This window comes from Panthera onca, chromosome C1 (genome assembly GCF_046562875.1).
Source record: "Panthera onca isolate mPanOnc1 chromosome C1, mPanOnc1 haplotype 2, whole genome shotgun sequence".
NCBI lineage: Eukaryota > Metazoa > Chordata > Mammalia > Carnivora > Felidae > Panthera > Panthera onca.
This window is the reverse complement of record NC_138346.1, coordinates 59,283,104-59,302,466: the sequence shown is the minus strand read 5'-3', so window position 1 is coordinate 59,302,466 and position 19,363 is coordinate 59,283,104. Positions and strand designations below refer to the sequence as shown.

Sequence of the window (19,363 nt, the reverse complement as noted above, 5' to 3'; positions counted from 1 at the left end):
AAATGATCTATCTAATTTTCTTATAACTTTCAAGTAGTTATCTCTCTTATAGCCTAGGGTCTATGTCCAGTTAAAGTCCCACCAATAACATTTTATACCTTTAGACCATTTGTTAGAGAATATAAGGAAAAAAATTTTTAAGAACTCTCCTTTAAGAACCAGTTAACATAATCACATAGGTACTCTCTTGTGAAAACTAGAGATAAATCAGAAGCAAGGGAAAATATAAAATACCACCAAATTAAATTTGTGATCCTAAAAAACATTCCAAATTAAATAGAATGATTAGGACAAAAAATCTAAATGCACATTGAATGAAGGGATGTATAGCAGAGACTGTTGTTTCCTGTCCATAACCCGTTTGCTCTCACAGGTCAAGTAAATGCTGATGGCTTCTTATACTGTAAGCATCTGTAACGTTGCCTAAGCACTGTGCTCAGACCACACAGACATCAGGTGCCAGGGACTTAACACTCCTAGGAGCAACTCATAGCCAATGACTAATGGAAATCAGTTGATAATCACCCCAGCTTCCTCATCCTTTCAATAGAAAAACAAGACATTTTTTTTTCTTTCTTTCTTTCTTTCTTTCTTTCTTTCTTTCTTTCTTTCTTTTTAGAGAGCATGAGAAAGGAAGAGGGAGAGAGAATTTTTTTTAAGTTTATTTATTTATTTTTAAGAAAGACAGCATGAGTAGGGGAGGGGCAGAGATACAGGGAGAGAGAGAATGCTAAGCAGGCTCTGCACTTCTAGCGCAGAGCCTGATGTGGGGCTTGAAGTCATGAAACCATGAGATCATGACCTGAGCCAAAACCAAGAGTCGGATGCTTAACCAACTGAGCCACCCAGGCACCCCAAGATGCTTTCTTTTAAGTTTATTTATTTATTTTGAAGGAGAGAGCAAGTGGGGAAGGGGCAGAGAGAGAGAGGGAGAGAGAGAATCCCAAGCAGTCTCCGCACCACCAGTGCAGAGTCCGACGTGGGGCTCGAACTCACGAACACCGAGATCATGACCCGAGCTGAAGCCGGATGCTTAACTGACTGTGTCACCCACATGCCCCTAACAGACAATTTCTACAACCACTAGAAGAGCTTGTTAAAACATATTCCCAGAGATTCGGATTTAGAAAATCTGTAGCTTTAGTTTCCATTTCTAACAAGCTCCCAGGTGATGGTGATATTGCTAGTCTGAGGACCACACTTTAATTGTCCTTGATCTAAAATGAAGACTGGGACAGCAGGGGACAAGGAAAGTACAGAAATGATTTGGGGAACACACAGAAGACCAGATTCTGTGTATCAACCCCTCATTTTATCTTAGCCTTCTCACCTTCACCACTCAAGAGGGTTGGGATCCCACTGTCGCTTTTGGCCACTTTTACCTGGGGGTCATCTGCCAATCCTCAGGAAAGGGCTAAGATGCCACAGCTCTTTGATTTATGACAGAGGAGACACTTCATTGGAGTAGGGAAACACAGTCTTTAAAAAAAAAATGGTGCTGGAGTAACAGGTTTTCCATATGGGGGGGAAAAAGTCAAATTGATGCCTGCCTTCTACTATTCACACACACAAAAAATTCCAGGTAGGCTAAAGACCTAACTGCAGATGGTAAAATAATAAGGCTTTTAGAAGGTACAAGATCATCTTCATAACCTTAGAGTAGGAAAGATTTAAAAAAGACACAAAAGGCACTGTACTTAACACTGAGTCCTGTTCCTCAAAAGATACCATTATCTCAGAGTCGGAGAAGATATTTGCAATCCATTTAAAACAAATGATCAGTATCCAGAATACATAAGTAACTTTAACAAAGTAATGAGAACAAGACAGTGATCCAACAGAAAATGGGCAAAATTAGAACTAGCACTTAAAAAGTGGAAATCTAAGAGGAACAAGGAGGAAATCTAAGAGTCAACAAATATTAAAAAAAAAAGAAAGGTCTCCAATCTTAAATAGAGAACTACACATCAGAACCCTAACCAAATGCCATCATACCACAGTTTGCAAAATGAAACAAAATCTGACAATACCAAGTGTTGGCAAGAGGATAAACTCTCATACACTAGGAAGCAGTGTTATCTAGTAAAGCTGAAGATACATATACACTCCTACTTCTAGATGAATGAATGCCTTACACTACCCTTATATGCACCGGGATGTAAAAGAGCTGCATTGTTCATAATTATCAAAAACTTGGCGGGGGGGGGGGGGGGTGAGGGAGGGGGGTTCAAATGCCCAGTGACAGTAAAATGGATTTTTAAATTATGATACATTTTTTCCGTAAAATATTTTACAGTAAGGAAAGCAAATGAATTAAAGGTAAGTGCTACATGAATGGGTGCACAAAATAATGTTGAGTGAAAAATGCTCATATAAATACATATAAAATGACACTACATCAAGTTTTAAATCAGGAAAAACTAATTCATATTGTTTTAGGTGGCACATACACTGGTATAAAAAAGCAAGGATATTATTATAAATTTCAGAATTGTGGTTAGCTGTGGGAAGATGAAGAGGGTTAAGACTGGTAAGTGATGCAGATATTTCTGGATGCTAATAATGATCTATTTCTTGACATGAAAGTAGGTTTTACTAGCCTTTATTTTACAACTATTTTTTAAATACATATGCATCTTTTTGGAATACATTTCACAATTTTAAAAAATGTTAAAAAAAAAAAAAAAAAAAAGACAGGGGTGCCTGGCTGACTCAGTCAGTAGAGCATGTGACTTGATATAAGTTCAAGCCCCATGTTGGGCCTAGAGCTTACTTTAAAAAAAAAAAAAAAAAGACAAATTGGCCCTGCAGTCAGACTGATCTTGCTGAAAAACTTGTTCTACAATTTACTAAGCATGAAATCTTGAGCAATTCATAAAATCTCTTGAAATTTAGGCTTCCTCAGTTTTAACATGGAGATAATTTATGTTTCACATGTTGTGGGGTTTAAATAAGATGACATATATAAAAAGTGTCCAAAAATGCCTGGCTCAATAAAAAGAAAAAGAAGATCTCCCTGCACTAAATGATTCAATGCTGTAAGAGATCTTAATTCTCGCCAAATTAAGTTACAGATCCAACCCAAATCCTGTTTCTGCTAACAACTAAAAAAAATTTCTAAAAGCCATGTGTTTCTAAAAGCCCCGTATTTACCAGTACTGGGTTTGCAACAAAAATCTATGGCATACATTCTCAGTGAGGGTGATATTACTCCTAGAGGGGCAAAAATTAATTCTTATGGGGGAAAAAAACCTTAGTTATTTAAATGGCTTGTGGCCCTCCAAAGTTCAACCCTATCCAACAAATCCTTACTCATTAGTATCTAATTTCTCATTAGTAACAAATTAAATTAATTAATTTAAATTAAATTTTAATTAACTTTTTTCCTTTGGGACAGTCATAATGAAAAAAAAAGGTTAAGAAATACTGAACTGTAATTCATTCTGAAGCAGCTGAGTCTAATATGAGGAAAGAAACTGATGGAATGATCACAGTTTTGGGAAACAAGAAAATTACATAACGCATTCCATCTATCCAGAAGAGCTGAATGGGGAGAAGGTGTTCAGATTCTTCTGTAAACACAAGTCCAAGTGATGCTTTCAAATCTGATACAGAAATTTTAGGAATATCCTTAGAAATAAGAATAAAATACTGTTACAGGGAATTAAAAATAGCACTCAACATTCTAGTTTTCTTTTGAGAGGAAAGGCCAGGAAATGGTAGCTCAAGGACTTAAGAAGAACCTGATGCCCCTTTCTCCCATCTAAAAAGCAACATTGATAAATTTATTTTTAAGATAGTTGATGTTTTTGAAAGACATAGGGATGTCAGTAACTTTCAATAAACTAAGGAATGACTGCTTAAGGATTTATTTTTATCAGTAACCATGCTGTTTAGGGCAAATGAATTGTTTTCAATTTTGACCAACATCTTTCTCACAATGTTTTTCCCTTTTTAAAAAGGAGTATTTTTCATACCCGTACTTTCAATCCCCTTCTCTGTCCTAAATCTTATACAATTCCCTCAGACAAATCTCCCTCCTTTCTCTGTTCTATTTGACTAAGAAATGACTGAAATAGCCATGATGTTAAGAGAAGTAAAATGAATTGGGCTTGTTCCAGACTACCAAGGAAATCAGTGGTCCAACACAGCTCTCCTTGTTCCAAGTCCAAGCACTATTGACCATAATTTACTAATAGTCTGCTCAAGCGTTGAGGCTAATTCTTAAGAGTGTAGAACTCTCTAATCAACTGAGTTTTCCAAACTTACTGCAAATAAATTAAAAAAGGGAAAGGATACTCAGTTTCCAGACATGAGAAAATTAAAAATAAACACATGTATTAAAAATACATGAAAAATTAAAAAGACAGAAAATCCTTCCTATGACAAAAAGCATAAAAAGCAAGTATGGTTTAGGGAAGATACTAGTGAGAAAATATGTAATTTTTAAAAAGATTTTATTTCTTTTAAAGTAATTTCTATACCCAATGTGGGGCTTGAACCTACAACCCTGAGATCAACAGTCATCCTCTCCACTGACCAAGCCAGCCAGGTGCCCCAAGAAAATATATGATTAAGGCCATCACTTTTCTAATGTAAAAGACAATTTGACCATAAACTAAAAGCTTCCAAACTGATTTTGAAACACTAATTATATTACTAATAATTTCTCACTACAACGTGATAAAAAATACATTTGAATATTAAAGACAATGACATGTGTTTTCATTCCATAAAAGATTAAAATTATCTAATACTACATTCATTCAGTCAGCCCCTATGGAAGACCAATTCCTTATATAAATCACTTCTTCAAATCCACAAAACTCATATTCATTCATTTCTCTAAATCCATAAGGTTTTCATCATAAAACCACACTTTCCTAACACTACAACTTGAGGATACACATTGTAACCATGTAAATACTCAATATTCCTGCTAAACATGCCTTGCTAAGAACACCTTAAACAGACTGTCATCATGACGCTTTGTTGCCAAAAGAAAATGAAGTTTCTCCATGATTTTTTAATGGAAATTATCCTTGGATTCTAAAGTTCCATAACAATATTAGATATTTTATTAGATGCATTATTGTAAAAAAAAAAAAATTTTAAAAATGAACTCAAGTATCAAATAAGCTGTAAATTTTTACTTACATATTCAGGTTTTAATTTTTTATCTCCTCCTCTCACAGCCACTTTTTCTAGTTTATCTATAATGGGCCCAATCATTTCCTCATCTTTAAGCTGAAGCTCTTCGTGTATTATTTCTATATCTCGAATAGGATCTACACTTCCTTCAACATGCGTGATATCATCATCTTCAAAAGCACCTAAAATGAATTAAAGAGAAGCAATCCAATAAACAATACAGAAGGCCATTATCATAGATTCCTGGAAAGTTAACAATTTATTCAAATTATTCTGAATTCTTTCAAGTAGGACATAGTGGTTTTTTTGTACTATTTAGTAATATTTAGGGCACTAGCAACAAAAACAGTAATTCAAGAGCCTCAACATTTCAAAAACTGATTGAAATAAATAAAATTAATCTTTACAGAAAGAAAATTATGCTCCAGAACTACTGCTATTTTCAGGTTTGGTACATTAAAAGACACTGAATTCCAGGCATGAGAGCCTGAAGTTCTAAACTGCACTATTAGGGTTTCCAAGGGAAACCGGATTTGGGGTGGGGGTGGGGGGTGAAATCATCTGGCAGACCTCTTCCCTGCTTCAATCTACTTTATCACTGTGGTTCTGACGGTGATTAGATAATGAACCACTCAGACACACAATTTACACAGCAGCTAATTTCATCGGCCTGATTTGAGGGTATGGTTTTTAGGGGGCTATCAAAGAAGCAGATGAAGGTGCATTTGTCATATATGAGTGACAACCATTCACACTATCTGAACAAAATGGTGCTGGCCCTTATTAGAAACACATGCTATTATCACATATTTAAAGTGCAGTTGAAGCCATAATTTCAAATTGCCAACTGGAAACATAAGGGTAAAACAACCAGATATTACTGAAGCATGTGTACTGACTTTATGCCCTTTTGAAGACATAATGTGGCAACATAATTCAACTGGATTTACTCAAATTACCAGATAAAGAACAGTATCACAAAAATGAACAAATACTGAGAAATATTATAAACAGAAAGCAGTGATATACCCACAAAACAAAAAACACATTTATAAACAAATTAATTCAATTTAAATTACCAACTAGATTATATACCCAAATTGAGATGTTTTCAAACATAAAACATCGATTATTTTAGATAAAGATATCACAGGGATCATGAGAGACAGTTTGACTGAGTTTAATGAAAGAAAAACAGTGACCATAGCTCATTCTTCCATACCAAAGACCAAGATATTCTCATTACAGGTTACAAAGAATTTTTAAATATAATTTTCTAGAATTAAAAATAATTGAGCCATTTGTATCTTAATGTGGAGCTACTCAGTAATATAAATAAAAAAATGTAAGTATATTGTTACAATTAAAATCTAAGTATTTAAAATACTTGGCATAAAAAATTCTTGGCATAAAACTGATGATATGTTAAATAGTGCCATATAAATTATATGAACAAAATTAGCAAGAAAGGAGAATGCATATTATATCTTACTCGTAAACACACTAGACAGACAGTGATTTAGGTAAATTGTATGAATATTCGAAAAGCAAGAAAAACGTCTCCCTGGAAGCACGGTATTACTTATCAGGATTTGAGGCATCTTACACAAATGGCACAATAAAACAGGAAAATAAAAACAAAAGCTTCTTGGCAAAGCAACAAAGGCAGCATGGTCAGTTCAGTTATAAAAAGAACTACATTTTATGACACTCCAAGTGAAAAATATCCTATATAGTCATCTTTATGTACGAGCCAGTAAGTAACTATAGCGATGTCCTCAACAATAGTAAATGCATCAGCAGGTTTCAAATGGCAATTTCTTGATTACATTCCTCAATTTTAACTGAGCAGATAACAGAGAGAAACTTAGGAGTCGTAATTCTTCTAAAAGCAAAGAAAATAAAGCTCTCTGATCATCTGAATTAATCCAAATAGAAAACCAGAATAAAGGGAAATAGCACTTGTCTATCTTATAACCTTCAAATTATCCTCTAGGTTGCACTTTGCCTGGAGTCTGCCAAGGATTAGGCTAGAAAAGGAGTTATGACTGGATCATCACTAATCCATTCCCCTACTACAGGAAAAAAACTCAAATCACAGGCCCTATACACTGTGGATTGCACTGCTGTTCCTATGCCTGAAGGTTAGTATTATTATATTCACTTGTATGTGAGTGGTAATATAGTACAAGAACTTAAATTTATTTTTGATACTAAATATTGCCAAAATTAAGATAAAAATTAAGTGAAGGAAATATTAAAGTTATCCTTTAAGACTGAATAGCCTTGTGATGACATGAAGCCTAAAACAGCTATAAAATATAAGTTTACAGAAAATTTGGTGGCCATATGCTCCAAGTTGAATAGACTTCACTGTACACTTATAGCATTCCTTTGCATCTTATCTGATTTAGTACAAAATTTAGTGGTTAAAAGTAAGGGTTCTGAAGTCAGACAAGCTTATTGGTCATAAATTCTTAAACAAATCACTGAACCTCTAAGGATCTCATTTTCACATCTTTAAAATGAAGATGTTTCTACCTCTCAGAGAATGGGTATAATTAAATCAGATAATATATGTAAAGTGCTTGGCAGACAGCCCCACACATAAGCTCTTTCAGCAACTGGGGCATATACTATTTTTTAAATGATGTAGGAATTAGTAATTAAAAAAAAAGGAATCAGTAATTTAGAAGAAATTGCGTAGTAACATACTCAAACATTAGTTTTGAGTAATACCGTTTCATATCATTCAGTTCACCTTGGGACAGGTTAAAATAAGTTTTGTGAGATTTTCCCCCACTAATTCTTACTAGTTCACAACATTTTACCCTAGTCCATACCAAAGTTATTTATTTCAGCTTCACTTTAAAACACTGATTATTATGATTATTACAATTATTATAATTCCCCTTTGGGGGAAACACTGTACTGGTAAAGAAGATGACTTTAGTCATCTTGAAGACTATACTATATCATACCGAACTGTTAAATGAGAAAGTTATTTCCATTTCAATTCTCTTCAGTCCTTCTGACTATATCAAAGAGAAAGTATCAGTTTGATGCTGTTGGTATTTAATATCTAACATTTATAAATGTATCTCTTTATCAACAGAGCAGGCCTCAGTCTCAGAGCTTCTAAAGGCTAAAAAAATTAGTAAGTATGCAGTTTTCATTGTATTTGTTTTTATTATCTCAATATCTACAGGTGATACTAATTTTCTACTTACATTAGTGACAAAGTTTCCTGTTTAATTTAGTAAAAAAATGTGAGATCAAAAAAAATTTTGTCAAATCAAGAAATTTCTTTGGTGATGGGATTTTATCTGATTTTTTAAAACTTTGCAGGGGGGGGGTGGTGCTTGGTGGCGCAGTCAGGTTAGGCGTCCGACTCTGGATCTCAGTTCAGGTCATAATCTCACAGTTTGTGAGTTTGAGCCCCACATGGGGCTCTGCTCTGATGGTGCAGAGTCTGCTTGGGATTATCTTTCTCTGCCCCCAACCCACCCCCCACCCCCCCCGCCCCACACTCAAAATAAATAAACTAAAAAAAAAAAGACTTTTTTGGTACTGTTCTGTATAAAATAAGCTAATGTGATACAGCATGTGTGTGCAGGGAGGGGAATGATCACGCTGCTGTGCCATACTTTAGCTAGGATAGTAAGGGAGGCCTCTCTAAGGAGATGACACTAGTCCCGAGGCCAGAATGGCCAGAAGGAGGCAGTAATATGAAGATCTGAGTGCAAAGGATCTAAGAAGGAAGTATAAAATCCTTAAAATGGGAACAAGCTTGAAGTGCTTCAGAAATAGAAATAAAAGGTCAGTGTGGGTGAACCACAGGAGAGGATGGTAAACAGAGGGTGAGTTGGAGAAGTAAAGCAGTTCACATTCATTCATAAGTGATGTGAGCATGCATTTTATTCTAACTGTAATGGGAAGCCATTAATTGGAGAGTTTTAAGTAAATAAAGAGGAGACAGGGTAATAACATATGATTTACGGTAAGAGGCCACTTTGGCTACTTTAAAAAGAACACACTTTAAGGGAGAGGACAAGAAGAATGGCAGAAAGACTCATCAGGAGTTGGTGGTAATGGTACAGATGAGAGATGACCAGATGAGTGGTTAACTTGAAATAAAATGGAGGAGAAATGTTTGGACTGGGAATATATTTGAGAGATGGACTAGATGTAGGATGAAGGTCATGACTAAGATATAAAGTTGGGAGTTATCAGATATGTTTAAAGTTATGGATCTGGATGATGTCATGTGAAAAGAGCACTCCAACACTCAAATGTTTGATGGGAAGGAAGATTTGGCAAAAGAGACTAAGAAGGGGTGACAACGTGAGAGAAAATGTAAGGAAATGCTCTTATGGGACTGAGGGGAAGAAAATGTTTCAAAAAGGGCAGAGTACTCAACTATAGCAAATGTTGCTTAGAGGTAAAGAAAGGTAAGTACAGAAAGCTGACCACTGATCTTTGGCAAAAAGTGATTCTTTAAGAAATACTTTAATGGCTGTATCTTCTTCACTATTTCTTCTAGATATCAGTGATGGGAATACTATAACTCAAGGATCTGTCCCCTTATTTATTATAACTCTAGAGCACAAAAGAACTAAATCCTAGCATTTCTAAGTTCATTCAGGTTTTAATATACTCCTCTCTAATATACTCTAAATGGACTAGTTACATAAGGCAAACACCATTATTTTTCTCACAATCTTTGAAAGGCATCCTATCAGTTAAGAAGGTGGCCCACTTAAAAATCACGGCCACGTTCAAAGTTTCACATTCCAAATAAGCTGGCATAAACAAACACTGAAACAAACACTGACCAGCTGCAAGTTGGTAAACCAACTGATACGGAATCATTGACACCATACAATACACATCACCAAGAACAAAATCTGTAAAATCAAGTCACATATAAGGCTTCATTCAGAATTTTCCAAGGCCGCAGCTCTATGCCAAAAGACAGTGGAGAGAAGTCTTCTAAATTCTAAGGAAAGAAACAGTGACTCAAGAATTTTAAATCCAGCCAGCCTGTTTTTCAAGGATAGATTTTGACAGGAATAGAGATTAATGGCAAACAGACTGCATTAATACATTCTAACATATAAGTAAGACTGAACAACTACAGAAATAATGCAAACAAAACAGAACATATGTATTATAAACTATGAAAAGTTATAAATAACAAAAATTCAGAGATAAGGAAAGGGAGGTAAAAACGTTAAGTGTGCTAATTTCCTCATCTTTCACAATAAGGGATCAACAGATGGACATATAAAGATGAAACATGTAATTAAAAAATAATTTCTCCAATCTCTCAGTGTTCTCATGATCCTATTTCTTAACTCTATCTAGCAGAATCATTTAAGAAAACATATCTTTTGTGAAAAAATTACCTGAAGTTCAGTCATTTCTTCTATATTACTTCAGTTTTTTCTTTCCTTCAAACCCAAAATAAAATGTAGCATTCTATTTAAAATAGCATATACATTAGTGATCATATTTTTATGAAATTGTTTCTCTCAATAACACTGACCAAATGCTAATAAAATGATGCCTGGGCAGTGAGCTATTGAGCAATTTTCAAATCTTCTTCATCAGTTTGGTCTTGCTTTAAAGTTTTTATAATGAACATGTACTGTTTGCGCAAGTCATTTTTTAAGCACAATAAACCGGTTTAACTTCAAGAGAAATTTGCACAAATTTTACTTGAAATTTTGGCTTTGCACTGACTAGCCACAAGGAGAAAGCCGCTATTACCATAAAAATTATTTTACACTATACATTTTTAAACATATAAAAGAGATGAATGAAAATAATAAACTATAGTAAAGCCTTCTTATCAAATGATTTGTTACAGGAGAAAATGACCCATAAGCTAGGCTTATGGATTCCATCACAAAGACTTTTTACCCATCAATCCTGCATCATTTCCTTTCATAACAAAGCACCTTTCTCATATCTTCCTGACTTCTCTCACATTTCCAATACTTTTTTCTTCTCTTTTGCTACTCAGCAGCAAAGACTTCATCTTGCTCACTTCATTAGGGAAAATGCATGTGATGTTTGGAAAACCAAGGCCCCTTTTTGGTTGTACCCAATCTTTCCTTCTTTCCAGCAGTGAAACAGAAAACATTACCTTCTGTTTATGGCCAATCTCTCTAGCGTCTCTGCTATGAATCTTACCCTCTCCCAAGGAAATTTGCTCCACAGATTGTTCCTTGTATCCTTGTATTTCCTGAGACCTCAATCTAGTATGCCTCTCTCTCTCCAGTATTTGTAGCATCTCTATTCACTAATATTCTCCCATTAACATTTAAGCAGCCTTAAGATTCTACAGTAAATCAATCATGTCAGCCATCCTTGGACATTAATCCCCATTCTACTATTGCTTTCTTTCCTCTAGTTCAAGGTCAAATTTTTTGGAAAGAGCTGTCTGTACCTGCCCTACTTCTTTCCTCCCTCCTTAGAACTTAACCCACTGCAGTTTGGTATGCTTCCACCATGCTCTCAGAAGCTGATCTCAAAAAGGACACCAATGATTTGTCTTCATGATGCTAAGTCAAGTAGCCATTCTTCAGAAATCTTGAGTTGCCTGTCAGTAGCGTCTAGCTTCAGAGCACTGATATAATCCCTTTCGCAGATTCATTATAACCACATTCTCCTGATTTTCTTCTAGTTTCTCTGGCCATTTCTTCTTAGGCTATTCCTTTACTTGCTCAAACTACCACCTAAATGTTGATGTCTTTCTTAGCTGTCTTCTCTTATCCCTCTATTATACACTCATTTACAGAATTTCCAGCCCAGAACTTCCCTGAGTGGCTCCAGTATATTCTGAGGTCACAGCAAATAAGATGAGCCAAAAATTCTTTTTAGTTATTACAGAAATCATTTCTATCATAAAATCTATTCACTAAGTGAATACATGCAAAATGTCAATGCTTATACTAAAGTTGTAACTTTTAATATTTATGTGCCTTCTTAACTAAGAACCAGTCAAAAGAGAAATATTTTACTTGGTGAGACGTATTTGACTACTCATATGGCACTGGACATTCTGAATATTTATTTTCTGGTGTGATGTGGCAGAAGTGAGTTCACCATTTTCGATTATTATAAATGGATTAAAGTTTGATCAATTTACTCATTCATTCAAAGTCTAATATCTTATTCCATAAGATAAGATTTGAATAAGAAAGATAAATCTAGTGTTTAGGATGCTAAATCTAACTAGGAAGGATTTCAGAAATAAAAATATACTTCAGAAATTCAAGACTTCAGTGAACTGCTTTGCTATATTTCTACTTAAATCTAGGCTATATTCAGTTTTCAGAAGCATTCTAGTTAGATGTCGAAATAGGTTTTAAAATACATGATGTATCTAAGTATATAGGCTTCACAGCAGTACTTTATGTAAACCACCTGTCACAGAAACCTTATATTCCAAATTGCATGTCTGGTGTTTTCTTGGGAATAAGAGGGTATATGGTCAAGATGAACCTATTTGACTTATGTTTTTTTCTATCTTCTACCACTACACAATACAGAGATAAGGAATTCCTTGGTATATAAACCAGTATATAAACTGTCACCCGCTCAACACATATATAAGACCACAATATGCTTTGCTAAATAGAAATTCCCCATTTAAAGAAAGCTTGCTTATATATCTAACAATAGGCTAAGTCTTTTGAGAATTAAAAACAAACAAAAAAAAAAAAAAATAGGACCTTAGTCTCAATGAGTGGACAATGTGGTTGGAAAAACAAATCTTATCTAATAAAAAGAATAATATTCACTAACAAGGACTTTAAGTATAGGTTCAATTAAGAATTAATCATCAAGGCCTTTAAATATAGGGGAAAAAATATATTGGTAAAGAAGAGGAAGAAAGGCATGACAAGTAACAGGGAAAAGCATCAGAGAAAAAACAGGCTGAAATAAACAAGGCTTACCTGAGAGCTGAGTACAGTAAGAAATTATACTGAGGAGTAGTAGAAGATAAAAGTTTATCACATCAGGTTGGTATGAAGGATAGGAAAGTCCAGATAGGAATATAAGTCTGGATCTCAACTGATAATCAGAGGGAGCCAACACTGGTTTTTGTGTTAGTAACAAATGGAAAGCAGCATTTAGAAAGACTAACCAGAAGTAGGGAACCAGCTAAAAGAGAATTGCTGTACTCTAAATACACTGCCAAAGTACACTAGGATACTAGTGTACTAGGCAATCAGGATGAATAGTGAGACTTAACTAAAGAAAACAATGTCAACCAGATAAAAGCAATGAGAGAGAGAGAGAGAGAGAGAGAGAGAGAGAGAGAGAGAATTGTAAGGTTTCAAGCCAAAAGATCTTTATTTGCACTCAAGGTGACATCAATACCTATAAGATTCAAAGCCCAAATCCAGTATGAAACCAAAAGGTATTATATAATGAAAGTACAGACTCTTACAAATATAAATAAAAATAAAAAAATAAAGTACATACTCTAGAAAAAAAAATATTACATGTATATACTGAACCTTAAATCATAGCACCAAATCCTGCATGCCACATAATTTCACATTCTTTCCAGTTTCTCCTATGTGGTAAGAATAAATGTTTTGAGGGGTGCCTGGGTGGCTCAGTCAGTTAATCATCTGACTTTGGCTCATGTCATGATCTCCTGGTTCGTGAGTTAGAGTCCAACGTCAGGCTTTGTGCTGACAGCTCAGAGCCTGGAGCCTGCTTCAGATTCTGTGTGTGCGTCTCTCTCTTTGCCCCTCCTCCTCTCGTGCTCTCTCTCTGTCTCTCATAAACAGACAAACAAACAATGTATGTATGTATGTTTTGACCATCTGTATTCTAACCGAGAGTCTCACCACAATTACTAAAAGGTTAGGGGGCACTTTACCAAACCAGTAGAAGAAATATTATTAAATACAATGCTAGAAATCAAGATAAGGATATCCTGCTCAAAAAAATCTTTTCCTTTTCGAATTTCTAATCCACTTTTCAAACAAAGTCATACCTTGTGTCAGAACTATGATTCCCAACTTCCTTAGAATTCTATAGGTCATTAAAGAGAAGGGAGAGTGCTAAACTTGTATTAGCAACTCAACATCTATAGTTTTATTCATAAACACTGAAAAATGCCAGTTCCTATTTACTTTCCATAAATGACATGACAAAAATTCCTCAAAAATTGTTAATGTTTATGTACTCAATTACTTTTAAAGGTATATAATACATACATATGTGTTTGCATCTATATCTATATCTATATCTATATCTATATCTATATCTATATCTATATCTATATCTATATATTTTATTGTCAAGTTAGCTAACATAAAGTGTAGTCTTGACTTCAGGAATAGATTCCCGTGATTGATCGCTTACATACAACCAGTGCTCATCCCAACAAGTGCCCTCCTCAATGCCCATCACCCATTTTCCCCGTGCCCCCCCAACCCTCCACTGCCATCAACCCTCTGTTCTCTGTATTTAAGAGTCTCTTATGGTTTGCTTCTCTCTCTGTTATTTTTCCTTTTCTCCCCCTATGGTCATCTATTAAGTTTCTCAAATTCTACATATGAGTGAAATCATATGATATCTGTCTTTCTCTGACAGACTTATTTTACTTAGCATAAGAGAGAGAGTGCAAGCAGGGGAGAGGCGGGGGGGGGGGGGGGCAGGTTCTGAAGTGGGCCCAACGTGAGGCTGGAACTTATGAACCATAAGATCATGACTTGAGTGAGTGGAAGTTGGACACTCAACCGACTGAAACACCCAGGTGCCCCGGTGACAAATTCTTTATCTTATGGTGGAGAGAAGTGGTTGAAAGCAGGAGTTAAAGGGGCGCCTGGGTGGCTCCGTCGGTTGAACGACCAACTTTGGCTCAGGTCATGATCTCATGGTTTGTGAGTTCGAGTCCCGCATCGGGCTCTGTGCTGACAGCTCAGAGCCTGGAGCCTGTTTCGGATTCTGTGTCTCCCTCTCTCTCTGCCCCTCCCCCACTCATGCTCTGTCTCTCTCTGTCTCAGAAATAAATAAACATTAAAAAAATTTTTTTAAAGCAGGAGTTAAAGCTGTTTATTGAACACTCCAGATGCTCTGATTTAGTAGTGTAGTTTAAGCCCAGGTTTACAGGTGCACTTAATTTTTTTTAAGTAGGCTTCAGACCCAGTGCAGAGCCCAACGTGGGGCTTGAACTCATGATCCTGAGATCAAGACCTGAGCTGAGATCAAGAGTTGAATGTTCAACAGACTGAGCCCCCCAAGTGCCCCGACAGGTGCACTTTAAAACTCTAGCCCTGGGGTGCCTGGGTGGTTCGGTCAGTTAAGCATCCAACTTCGGCTCACGTCATGATCTGGTAGTTTGTGAGTTCAAACCCCGCATTGGGCTCTGTGCTGACAGCTCAGAACCTGGTGGAACCTGCTTTGGATTCTCTCTCTCTCTCTCTCTCTCTCTCTCTCTCTCTCTCTCCCTTCTCCCACTCACACTCTGTCTCTCTCTCTCTCTCAAAATAAATAAACATTTAAACAATAAAAAAAAAAAACCCTCTAGTCTTAATCTACATAAAGCCCCTTCTCATCTTGACAATGAAAGCAATTTGAGCAAAAACAGAATCTAATTCATAGCTGAACCTCAAGCTTATAATATTTCTCTACCTCTGTATTAAATAAGATGTGCAGTTTTAGCTACCTTCCTTAAGTTACGAAGTGGGGAAAGGGCATCTTGATTTATTGTATTTACTTCAAAAATCAATTTACCTTCTTAAAGAATCTAGGACACAGAAAAGAACCAAAAAAACCATTCTGCTAACAAAATTCTGCTAAAAAGGCTATAGATTTAAGCCTCTTAAGCTTTCAGAGTCTGAAGCAAATGAAAAAGGGTTCTATCAATCAGATTTTAATTACCTCAAATGGATATATTTACAGTCCTCTGGAAAAATAAAATATTGTGTAAACATACAAAAACGAAAATAATTGTCTACTAATGTAAGATAAACTGTTAATTACTTGATGCACAGCATAAATGGAACCGCATAACAAGACTTGGTGGGTTGTACTTATTTACAGTAACAAATCAATCAAAAGTAGCCTTTAAAGTCTTTAACCTTCATTTTCCAGGAGAAAACTTATTATCTGAGACATAGCAAAGGCCCCCAAATAATTCAGTCTATGCTACAGGCTAACTGTTTAATGCTGGAATAGAAAATAGAACTATGGGTAGCCAAAAAAATTTGCTTTTGCTTTGCTTCTCTTCCCTCTCCTCTACTCTTTCATTATATGAAAAGGCTCAAAACAAAATCCTGGTCAACAGGAAAAAAACCGACCCTATCTCTGACATAATAAAAAATTAACCAAGGTTTTCAAAACGCTTAGTAAAATAACATGCACATGTGGCTGACTTTGAGAGACCAATCTAAAATTAAAGAAATTATACATGACTTATGCAGAACTTTTAACAAACTAGTTAATTTATATGAAAGCAATCAAGCAATGCTAGAAATAAAAAATCATCCCCAATCTTGAGACAAATAGATATTTAGGAGAGAATAACAAAGTAGGTCAGTCAGGTTGTGAGAAACCTTACAAATTTTTATTATTTTCTCCTAATAGTAAGAGTTCGTATAAATTAAAAATAATATGCTTTTAAGGAGTAACTCAAAAACAAAACATTAAGTAGGAAGAACAAAATGAACAAAGAGGAAAAAAAAAAGATATAGGTATATAAACATGAAAACTGGTAAATATGAAGCTTATGTTAGTGTAGTAGGAAGGAAAAAAGCCTTTGGTTATTACTGATACCACTTAACTGATCAGAAGCAACACACTACAAAATCATACAATATAGTTCTTTAAACGTACAGAGCACCAAAAAACTCTGCCTAACAGTTACTGCTATTGTACTTATATTGTAGATAATAAGACATCCACACCATTAAAGATTTCTTAAAGTCACTTAAAAGTTATGAATTATAACCCAGAGTCAACACCTGTACTTAATCATATTCAACTGCTCAAGGGCTTGACATTTTTAGTTGCTGAAACCTATCAACTCTTTTTTTATATATCAACTCTTTCCAAAGAAGTAGGCAGAAAGTACCTTAATGAGAACTAATATTCATCTCTCAATAATATTTTCACTTCTTATTCTATATAAGATACCTGAAATGTATAAAAGGCAATTTTAATCAATGATATTTTAAATTAGTATTTATCGAGATTCTGCTCTACCTCCAATATTGAGCTAGCTGCTTTTGTTGTATTTAACCTTTCCAATAACCATCTCACTAACTTCCTAACTTCTAAAACGGCATTAACCCTTCTGCCAGTAGAAAAATTCCTCTATAAAATGGCTTTGCCCCACACTCATTCTCCACAAATCCTCAGTTCCAGTCAAACTTGTACTGACTCAGGAAGTCCAGAAAGTTCTTCACATTCGACTGTCACTGTATTTTTGCCCATTCCCTTCCCTGGGTCTCAAAGACATATATCATTTCCATTACAAATCAAATCTATCCCTAAAATGCATAGTTAAATTTCCCCTCATCTTACAAGGCAATCCTAGAGGAGTCCGGGTCTATATTTCTACAATTCCAGAGTCATAGGAGGAATTGTAGGGACTTGTTTGGAATAAAGTATGGTAAAATTAGTGGCTTAATATATTACCCCAAATAAGGCTCCTGGGAAGATCCATTTTTATACCTTTTATAGAATTCTGTTGTAAGCAGGGGGAAAATGCAGAGAGAAATTAACAAAAACCAGAATCTTATCTTTACTACCAGTACTGTAAGCAATGAATAAAAGAGTCATGTGGACTCTGCCATTCACAATATAAGCTAAAGAGCAAAGCAGAGCTTTAATTTTTCTAATGTCAGTGCTCACTGATATCTCACCTTTTAATCAAACTGATCCATTCTCAATAATTTCATTTTACAGTTTTAATGCTATTACTCATCCTTCTGCATGGAATAGTCTTCCTCCCCACTTCTGCCTTTCAAGAGAAGTTACGTATTTTTCATGGCCTTAATCAGATGTCACTGAAACGATACTTCCACGATACCTTCTCCAACCATACCTGCTTTCTGAACTATTAACAATAATCTATTTTATTCACATGATCTGTAGCATGTATATCTAGTATTAGAATGTATGTGATTAGTATGCGATTAACTGTGATTAGTATGTGATTCTATCTCTTAGTTGCCTAAGCTGGAGGATTCTGTCTTATATGCCTTTCTAGTTCTCTCCAGTGCCTTGATCAGAGCTGATACATAATTAGGCATTAGGTGAAGCGAAGAATAAAGGAATTAATGAATGAATGAATGTTTCAAGCACTCATTAGCACTCCAAATGAAAAACTGTTGGAGGGGAACTATGGATTCTAGATGAAGCTAGACATGTAGCACAACAGCAAAGGATCAGTTTCACAGCACACAATAAGATATTTAGCAAGTATTTCAAAGGAACCAGTGCTAAGCATGTCAATCACATAAATTAAGAGTAAGTAAAACACAAAACACGGCAAACTGCAATAACAGATGTGAGAAAATTTTGTGTTTCACCTCTTCACCTTTGAACTGCATGACTATTAGTGATGATTATTCATTTATTTTCTGAGGACTTCTTGGGTGTACTGTACTGGATTAGTATTATGATAGAATTTTTAAAATTTATAAATCAAATTAAGAAAAAACATACCTATAAACTATAACTAAGATCAATAAACACAAAAGGAAAGGAGAGACAGGGATTAATCAGCACAAATCAGGATTAAGGAGGGAAGGCGTGAATATAGATGAGGACTTTCAGAGACCGATAGCAGCAAACAGAAGCAGAGTCAAGAGGACATTCCAGGCAGAATGGAAATATAAGTATGGCAGAAGTGATTAAGGGCACAGATTCTGGGATCAGACTATCTGGATTCAAACCTGGGTTTCAGACTATTTGATTCATCCGTTGTAGGATTATTTAATTTCTCTGTGCCTTCGTTTTCTTATCTGTAAATATATAAAATAATACCTACTTCATAAGGTTGTTCTGACAATTAAAAATGATAACATATGTAAAGATCTTAGGATGGTGCCCGGTACATAGAAAACACTCAGAATATGTTAGCTATACTGATAAACGAAATGATAAAGACAAGGTATATATCATGGTTTTTCAATCTTGCTACTACTAACATTTGGGTCCATGTAATTCTTTG

General features: G+C 35.2%; 1 protein-coding gene across 1 annotated transcript in view; it reads right to left on the bottom strand.

Annotated features, from left to right (window-relative positions):
• Positions 1–19,363, bottom strand: part of OLA1 (Obg like ATPase 1) — a 170,917-nt gene that overhangs the window by 62,627 nt on the left and 88,927 nt on the right. The window contains exon 5 of the mRNA XM_060621750.3: positions 5,158–5,333. Within this exon, the coding sequence (XP_060477733.1) occupies positions 5,158–5,333 (176 nt within the window). The remainder of the gene's footprint in view (positions 1–5,157; positions 5,334–19,363) is intronic.